This window comes from Diaphorina citri, unplaced genomic scaffold, assembly GCF_000475195.1.
Source record: "Diaphorina citri unplaced genomic scaffold, Diaci psyllid genome assembly version 1.1 scaffold145, whole genome shotgun sequence".
Taxonomy (NCBI): domain Eukaryota; kingdom Metazoa; phylum Arthropoda; class Insecta; order Hemiptera; family Psyllidae; genus Diaphorina; species Diaphorina citri.
The window spans coordinates 39001-48218 of record NW_007377582.1 but is presented as its reverse complement, the minus strand read 5'-3'; the positions used below and the strand labels follow the sequence as shown (position 1 = coordinate 48218).

The window sequence follows — 9218 nt, the reverse complement described above, 5'->3', positions numbered from 1 at the left end:
GGGGGGGGGGGGTATGGCCTGGTGTAATGTAATTATAATGGATGGTAGGTACCTAGAATTAGAAACTAACTATGAAATGTGTAAGGTAAACTGGGATAAATTTTATAAATTTGAAAATTTTCATGCATTATTTATTTTATTTAGTACCTATATTTACTGTTATTTCCCATTTTCGTTCAATTTTTTTAGGCGGGCCTTCGCGGGCCGCAAAAATGAGCTCGCGGGCCGCGGGTTGGACAAGCCTGTGCTAAGGCCTTTCGTGAGGGCTTATCACCCTCCATTCGGCGACAGTCTAACGGCCTCCTCACATTAACCTCGCCCAGCCTGATTGAGACCGGGAAAAGGCCTCTAACTTACTTACTGCCGGGTTCTAACAGGCCGCGAGGGTCCAAGACCTCCATGAACCAGCCTTCTCCAGAGTTCTCGATTTTGAGCGATTTCGATTCAGCTCTCTGCGGTTCCTCTTGGCTTTCTAATGTTGAACCATTTGGTTGTCCCATCAAGCCCTCTAAATTGATTAAATAATTAATATGTATTCTAATTATTTATCTCTTACAGACGTGTGTTGTGGAGGTGATTTGCCGGAAGTCGAAATAATCTCTCTGCTTGAAGAGCAACTGCCCCAGTATAAACTACGCGCCGACACTCTCACTGAATTCATAGGTAAGTTACTACTTACCAACTGACCCATTCCGACCAGAAGGTAGACAATATAGCACCCAACCCTTAGGGCTCCATAGTATTGTTTTGTTATATTGAACTAAAGTCAAAATCTGTTGACATGTGTCAGGTATTGTACATTTTTTTTGCCATTGAGTATGTGAGTTCTTTGATCATTATTGAAACTTGATGGAATATTTACAATCCTACTTTGTTAGAGAAGTAGTTTGTTCTGTAATTTCAACTTTGAAATAGAATCTTTATGATAGCTCAAGGCCCCAAGGGTTATGCCCGCCAGCCCGCCGCTCACGCTCAGACCGCCTGACAGATCCAGACGGCGTCTGACGGACCCACAGATTTCTGAGTGTGAGTGGCTGGCCTTAGAGTTGCAATAAAAAGTCAATAGCTAACCCAGTTTGCTCGGAAAAAAGTTTCTTTGCTATTCTGTTCAATGCTATGCTATTTTGACCAGACCAGACAAGGTTTTATTATTTAATTTAATCATTAAGTAACCAAGTACATAGGTAGGTATGTATTTTATAAGATTTGTTTAAGATTCCTTGCACTTATTCATCAAATCATCACTCAGGCAAAAGTGTTACTATGTTGAATGTAAGGAATCAGATTTACTGTAGAAAAGGTCAATTCAGAGAAAAATGGAGGCTATTAAGGAAAAGGCATTTTACCTGAGGCTAGTAAGGAAAAAGTAGTTCTTAAAAGAGTTGCCCAATTTTGATTCTTGTGTGCGATGCTCTCTGAAAGTCTGAACTAACACACATTTTGCTATTTTCCCATATTGTTTGATATTAAGATATTTTCTGTAGAAGTTAACCATTAGGTACCTTCTTTAACCACTATGTACTTAAAGGTAGACAAATGTCCCGGCCACATGGCCAGATGGGAGGCCACCGAGAACTGACCCATTTTAGCTTGTGGTCCTGGACAGAAATAAACAATTTTATCAGCCAGCCTAGTTGGAGGCTGGCGCGCCTGTCTTGTAATGTAAGCGCTAGGACGCGGGTTAGATTCCTGCCCGGTGACCCCTGTGCATACTTAATTCTAAACAGATAAGGTTCGTTCTCGGAAGGACTGGCTTTCTTTTATCTTGTCTTTTCTTCGATTTGGGGACGATGAGACCTCAGTATGGTTACAATTCCCTCTATCAAACCTCGAATCTTACAAAAAAAAAAAAGTTTAATCTCAAATTGTGGTTCTGGGCATTAAACTGTTTCTCTCTTCAACGATGGCGCCCCACTTTCCACCCTCTCCCTCGAACCCTCTACCGTTGAAGTCAGCCATTCAGCGGTGACAGAAAAGAACCATCCATAAGGCAATTCCCCTTAAGGATGGTTCTTTTCTGTTTAATGCTGTGCAAATGTACATATTATTGTATCATGATAGAGGACTCAGTAACTTTGTGAAGTTCCATAACATTGATGTAAAAGAAATAACTTATACTCTTCACTGGGTTGGGGGGCAGGGAACCCAGTGAAGAGTATAAGTTATTTCTTTTACATCAATATTATTTTCGGACAAACCCTTGAACAGTTATAGTGAAACAAACCAACAGACTAACTAAAAGAAAGGGCTAAGTACAAAAATTCAGTAAGGAAAAAAAAAAAAAAAAGTTGGATCTGCTCCAAGGAACCGCATTTATATGTGTCAAAAATGGGGGGAGGGGGGAATTATTGTATAGAAGTCACTAACTCCCTTGGAAACATAAAACTTACTTTGTTCGATCAAAACCATCCCTGTATTAAACCGACCTACAGCACTATATGTATAGCTCAACTATTTCCGTAAGTACCTCCCCTGATTCTAGTTCTTCTTGTTTATACTCATTCTGTATGCCCAAAAACTTCGAAACTCTATTTCGTACTTCTCTAGGAGAGTCAATCTCTCAAGTAGCAACGTATTAGTATAGGTAAAAGAACAACGTCTTCACTTGACTAGTAACTTTTTTTTTTCTCTTGTAAAATAAAATTACTTACAGTTTCCAAAGTTACTAGTCAAGTGAAGACGTTGTTCTTTTACCTATACTAACTATTTCCGTAAGTACCTCCCCTGATTCTAGTTCTTCTTGTTTATACTCATTCTGTATGCCCAAAAACTTCGATGTATTATTGTATTCTTCATTTTCACCTCCCCAGGTTACGAAAACCAGGACTGGTTCGTTCCATGTCCTCTGCAGGCTGATGATCCTACCGCCCTCACACCTGATCAGATTCGAGAAACACTCAACTATTTCCGTAAGTACCTCCCCTGATTCTAGTTCTTCTTGTTTATACTCATTCTGTATGCCCAAAAACTCTATTTCGTGTTTATAGGCCGGGCGGCGCTTCGAACTCTTGACGTTCGCGCGCCTCCCGGCACGCTTGATACGTTTTAAAATTAGGTACTGATTTTCTCTAATCACGATCGAATAAACTACGGGCTAAAAAATTCCCGGAGGGACGGACCCAGCTTGTTGACCTTTCACTCATTCCCCATTCACTATACCAACCACGCACAAAGTTATTTAACCCAATAAAGTTGACTTATTGGTACTTCAATAGCGGCTTTCAATGTCAGAACTTAAATTCCATTGTTCTTTGAGGAATGTTTTCCTCCAAAAGAACCCCACACTTGAGAAGTCTTTTGTCAAATGCTCAATCAAATGGGTACCTATTGTTGTGGTTAAATTCTCATATAATGTTGAGGGTAAAATCTCCCATACCTCGACTGGGACTAAATCTATGCCCTCATATTAGGGAACTTACCATTTTCCGTGTCTGTGAGACAGATATAACACCTTTGTCACAGCTCACAGTGTTAAGTTGTGTCCACACATGGTCGACGACCGTCGATCGACATCGACTGAAACCGTTCACACTGCCTCGACAACATAGATTCACCTCTCGGTGTGTTCACAGCTTTAAGTGTTGGAAGATTAGAAACCCCTTCAACGTCCAGAAAGTTCAGAAACAATATCTGAGCTCCTTCCAAGCCTACCTCGGTGGTGTAGGCGTTCGCCTGGTAAACAGGAGGGCGTGGGTTCAAACCTTCCAAGCCTACCTCGGTGGTGTAGGCGTTCGCCTGGTAAACAGGAGGGCGTGGGTTCAAACCCAGCCGAGGTATGAATGTGTGTGATGTGGTGTGTGTGTGGGGGGGGTGTATTTGTGTGTGTGTGTGTGGTGGTCCCGTACAAAGGACGGGTCAACCACTAGGTGGTGTAGGCGTTCGCCTGGTAAACAGGAGGGCGTGGGTTCAAACCCAGCCGAGGTATGAAATTTTATCCTCAATATAATTTGAGAATTTGACCACAATAATAGTAGTAGCCTACTGCTGGAGTAAAGGGACTTTTCAGTCCTATGCGAGCAGTATAAATAAGCACTATTATTATTATTATTATTCCAAGTTCTAATAATAATTATATGAGTTATGTAAATAAGGAACTTACAATTTTCATAGCTCACAGTGTTGGGAGGTTAAAATTAGAAAACCCATCGACCCGACGGCAAGAAAGACCAGATACAATATCTGAGCATATTGATAGATTCTGACGTAACTTTGTGAAGATTCATCTTGAAAAGAAGAACACAATAACTTTTACTCTTCACAGTTGGGGGAGGGGTTTTTTATTGTTTATTCGTGCAATTTTTTACAGTTTACACTGATGATGCCAGCAATGGCGAAACATGTCTGTTTGAATAAACAATAAAAAACCCCTCCCCCAACTGTGAAGAGTAAAAGCTACAATATCTGAGCTTCATTCATGTCCTCCGTATAGGAGACTATATAAGGAACTTACAATTTTCATAGCTCACAGTGTTGGGAGGTTAAAATTAGAAAACCCATCGACCCGACGGCAAGAAAGACCAGATACCAATATCTGAGCTTCATTCATGTCCTCCGTATAGGTGACGAAAGGAGCTAGGAGGAAGAGGAGCTATGTAAAGAAGTTTAAGCATACAGCATAGGGAGTTCGCCTCGGTATCATTTTCCTATCTTCCGACACCCAAGAAGATGTCACGCTTGACTACGTACAAGCTATGCCACCAATATGCTGCTAACCGTACAGACTACAGGTAATGAGCTGAATGAACAATTGAATTATCGAGCATCACCTAGAATACTCTCCTAGTTTTCAATGTATTCGTTCTAGATTTTCAAATGAATCCCTGAGGGTTCTCAATGTGCTCATCGAGTTAATATATGAAATCTACTTTACACCCAATTCAAACACTTGAAGCTGTGTCCTTATTCATTCATAGTCGAAAGGTGAATCTATGTTGTCGAGGCCGTGTGGACGGTTTCAGTCGATGTCAATCGACGGCAGTCGACTATGTGTGGACACAGCTTAACACTGACTGTGAGCTGTGAGACAGGTATCATGTATACAACTATACATACGTATCTTACAGACACGGGAAATAGTAAGTTCCCTATGCTTAGAATTTAGATCATTTTTGTGATCAATGGATTATAGTCCTAAATCTTTGTTAGGTCAGCTCCCATGGCGTAGTGGTCACTGCGCTCGCCTTGCACGCGGGAGACCCGGGTTCGATTCCCGACGGGGCCAAGAAATTTGTATCATCCAAATGATTGATTCCGTGACTGGCTGTTGCGGGGCCCACTCAGCCTCGTGAGGAAAATGAGTAGCTATGACATATAAATGCGCATAGCGACCGGTGCCAGCATGGTAGGTAAACATTGGATTTTAGGATTATTGAGATATTGGGAAAATCCTACAATGCTGCAGTGAGCACCAAAGTTGTGACATAATAACACAAAAAAACTGCATTTACATTTAAAATTTAGCGTGCTTGGAATCTGGACGGGTAGCTCGTCGCCGAATGTAAAAACCTGATTACGAAAAAAAAAAATAATAATAATAATAATAATAATAAATAAATAAAAAAATAGCAGTTATACAGTGATATTAATACTAACCTTCTACCTGGAAGAACATGTGTGAATACAATTCAATGCTGTCCTTGAACCAAGTTATCTGAGGTCGCGGGTACCCCTGAGCCAAACAAACAAATGTGATCTTCCTCCCCAGTAAGTAGTCCAACTCAAAGTGTGAGGACTTGATGATTCGGGCACCCTGGAACGGAGAATAAAATGAGTGTTTATTTATACTTTTCGGATAGGATATAGGATAGAAAGGGTCCTTTATAATAATAATAATAATAATAGTGCTTATTTATACTGCTCGCATAGGACTGAAAAGTCCCTTTACTCCAGCAGTAGGCTACTACTATTATTGTGGTCAAATTCTCAAATTATATTGAGGATAAAATTTCATACCTCGGCTGGGTTTGAACCCACGCCCTCCTGTTTACCAGGCGAACGCCTACACCACCGAGGTAGGCTTGGAAGGAGCTCAGATATTGTTTCTGAACTTTCTGGACGTTGAAGGGGTTTCTAATCTTCCAACACTTAAAGCTGTGAACACACCGAGAGGTGAATCTATGTTGTCGAGGCAGTGTGAACGGTTTCAGTCGATGTCGATCGACGGTCGTCGACCATGTGTGGACACAACTTAACACTGTGAGCTGTGACAAAGGTGTTATATCTGTCTCACAGACACGGAAAATGGTAAGTTCCCTATGAGGGCGTGGATTTAATGATTTAATCCCAGTCGAGGTATGGCATTTTATCAACATTGTTTGAGACTTTAACAACAATAATATACTAGTAGCCTGCTACTAGGTCTACTGAGGTACCAGCCGAGGAGGGCGTGAATTCAATCCCAGCTGAGGAATGGAACTTTGTCCTCAAGGTTCTCATTTAATCCCAGTCGAGGTATGGCATTTTATCAACATTGTTTGAGACTTTAACAACAATAATATACTAGTAGCCTGCTACTAGGTCTATACTGAGGTACCAGCCGAGGAGGGCGTGAATTCAATCCCAGCTGAGGAATGGAACTTTGTCCTCAAGGTTCTTATAGATTCACCTGTCGACTATGAATGAATATGGACACAGCTTCAAGTGTTTGAATTGGGTGTAAAGTTGATTTCATATATTAACTCGAGGAACACATTGAGAACCCTCAGGGATTCATTTGAAACTCTAGATTCTCTAGAACGAACACATTGTGAACTAGGAGAGTATTCTAGGTGATGCTCGATAATTCAATTGTTCTTTCAGCTCATTACCTGTAGTCTGTACGGTTAGCAGCATATTGGTGGCATAGCTTGTACGTAGTCAAGCGTGACATCTTCTTGGGTGTCGGAAGATAGGAAAATGATACCGAGGCGAACTCCCTATGCTGTATGCTTAAACTTCTTTACATAGCTTCTATAGTCTACTATACGGAGGACATGAATGAAGCTCAGATATTGTATCTGGTCTTTCTTGCCGTCGCGTCAATGGGTTTTCTAATTCTAAACTCCCAACACTTAACACTGTGAGCCTGGTAAACCAGGAGGGCGAGCACAATAATACTAATAGCCTACTCCTGAGGTAAAGGGACTCTTTATCCTATTCAAACAGTATAAGAAAACACTGATATTTTTTAGGTATTAATCAACATTGTCTGGCTCAGGTCCCAAACACCTCATGTTGCACTTATCCCAAGGTTCTCAAATAGAGAATTTGACCAAATACTAGTAGCCTACTACTGGGGTAAAGGGGCTCTTTACTACTGGGTCCACTGTGAGGTAAAGAGACTCTTTATCCTATTCGAGCAGTATAAGAAAATGCTGATATTAACATTGTCTGGCTCAAGTCCCAAACACCTCTCTGAAGCACTTATCTTCCTAGGTAGGTAAGTAGTGTAGTGGTCAAGACTAGCCTGGTAAACCAGGAGGGCGGAGCACAATAATACTAATAGCCTACTCCTGAGGTAAAGGGATAAGAAAACACTGTTATTATTAGGTACTAATCAACATTGTCTGGCTCAGGTCCCGAACACCTCTATGTTGCACTTATCTTTAGCTCTCACTCTGAGTTTACCGAGACTTCCTGTCACAGTTCAATGCGACATGGCAACTACTGTGTCAATTCTCAAGGAAGGAAACCCTCCCCTATCCTACTAAGGAGTTAAGGAGGAAGTTTACAGAAAATTCGAGAGAACGCTTATCAATACAAGAATGAATGAATCATTGAAATAACAGTACTCTTCTTAGAATAAACAAAAATAGAATATCATCGAACATGTCTCTCATCAGATGAATGAGAAAACAGGGAATTCTGTGTTAAGCATATGGTATCATCGAACATGTCTCTCATCAGATGAATGAGAAAACAGGGAATTTCAACTGTGTTAAGCATATGTTATCATCGAACATGTCTCTCATCAGATGAATGAGAAAACAGGGAATTTCAACTGTGTTAAGCATATGTAAATTGTGTTAAGCATACTTATAATTGTGTAAAGCATAAATATACAAACCACGCACAAAGTTATTTAATTTAAGCGATCTGGTGTGTTGGGAAAATATGCATCTACGTGCTAGTTATTGGTACTTCAATGCTGCGCTGACTTATTGGAGTTATTGGTACTTCAATGGCAACTTTCAATGTCAGAACTTAAATTTCATTGGCCTTTGAGGAATGTTTTCCTCCAAAAGAACCGTACACTTGGGAGGTCTACTGTCAAATTTTCAAACAAATGAGGATACCATTTCTTGGCCTACGACGTTTCATGCCTTGGCCAAGAGGTAAGTTCTCAAGTCAAGTTGGATCTTCAGACACGGGAACCTCTGTCAGCAGATAGGAAGGTATTTAGGTATTTCCTTTCCAAACACTAGCACCTAGTACATACCACAAATAAAACAGAGTACCCAAGTACCCATTTATTAGGTAATAAAACGATTGAATCTCTTCGAGATAATTATTTCATTATTAAAAAAATGGCATTCTAATTATTCAACGCAACACAAGGCTTGCATTCAAACGTTCAAACCATCATGTGAGATATCTGCACATTCTTTCGACATCTTCATTTGAAGATCTCATATCAGAGTGGTTATACTACAGTAGAACCTCGATTATTTCAACTCCAAAATCCATTGTTTTTTTCTATCTTTCAAAGGATATCCTACCTTATCAGAGGAAAAGATCATAGAAAGTGATCATTTCAACCTCGATCACTTCAACTACCCCCGGTCCCAATTGGTTGAAATAATCGAGGTTCTACTGTAGTTAGTCTTACAATATATGGCGGGTACCATCTATTTATCTATTGTATTTAAATTTTTAGTTCATAGGATATGCTTGTACGGTAATTATAAACTGTGTAATTGAATAATATTGATGGTGCCCAATTCTTCCTATTCTTAACTCTTCACACTCACGTACTGAAATACTTCCTCTGTACAGGGTGTCCCATAAGCTTCTGGAACACTGAGGGGAATCACACGCTCACCAAAAAGTATGTTGGTTTTCCTATAATTTCCCTTGCTAAAGGAACAGCAAAGGTTGAGTGGGAAAAGCATTCACTCGTAAAAATGTTGTAGCCAAAACCAAATGTCAGCCCAAGGCAAACATCCCTAGGGCTGATTGAGAGGCTGACCAAAAACGCTGACCCATCTGAACACGGGAAAAGGCGAAAAAGAGGTTTTTTT

General features: G+C 40.5%; 1 protein-coding gene across 1 annotated transcript; it reads left to right on the top strand.

Annotated features, from left to right (window-relative positions):
• Positions 1-515: 515 nt before the first annotated feature.
• LOC113465690 (trafficking kinesin-binding protein 1-like) lies at positions 516-4014 on the top strand (the record flags this gene model as incomplete). Its single annotated transcript, XM_026820423.1, has 3 exons — positions 516-663; positions 2811-2909; positions 4007-4014. Coding segments are annotated over exons 1-3 (240 nt in total), but the record flags the coding sequence as incomplete, so codon positions are not given.
• Between the last annotated feature and the right edge of the window lie 5204 nt (positions 4015-9218).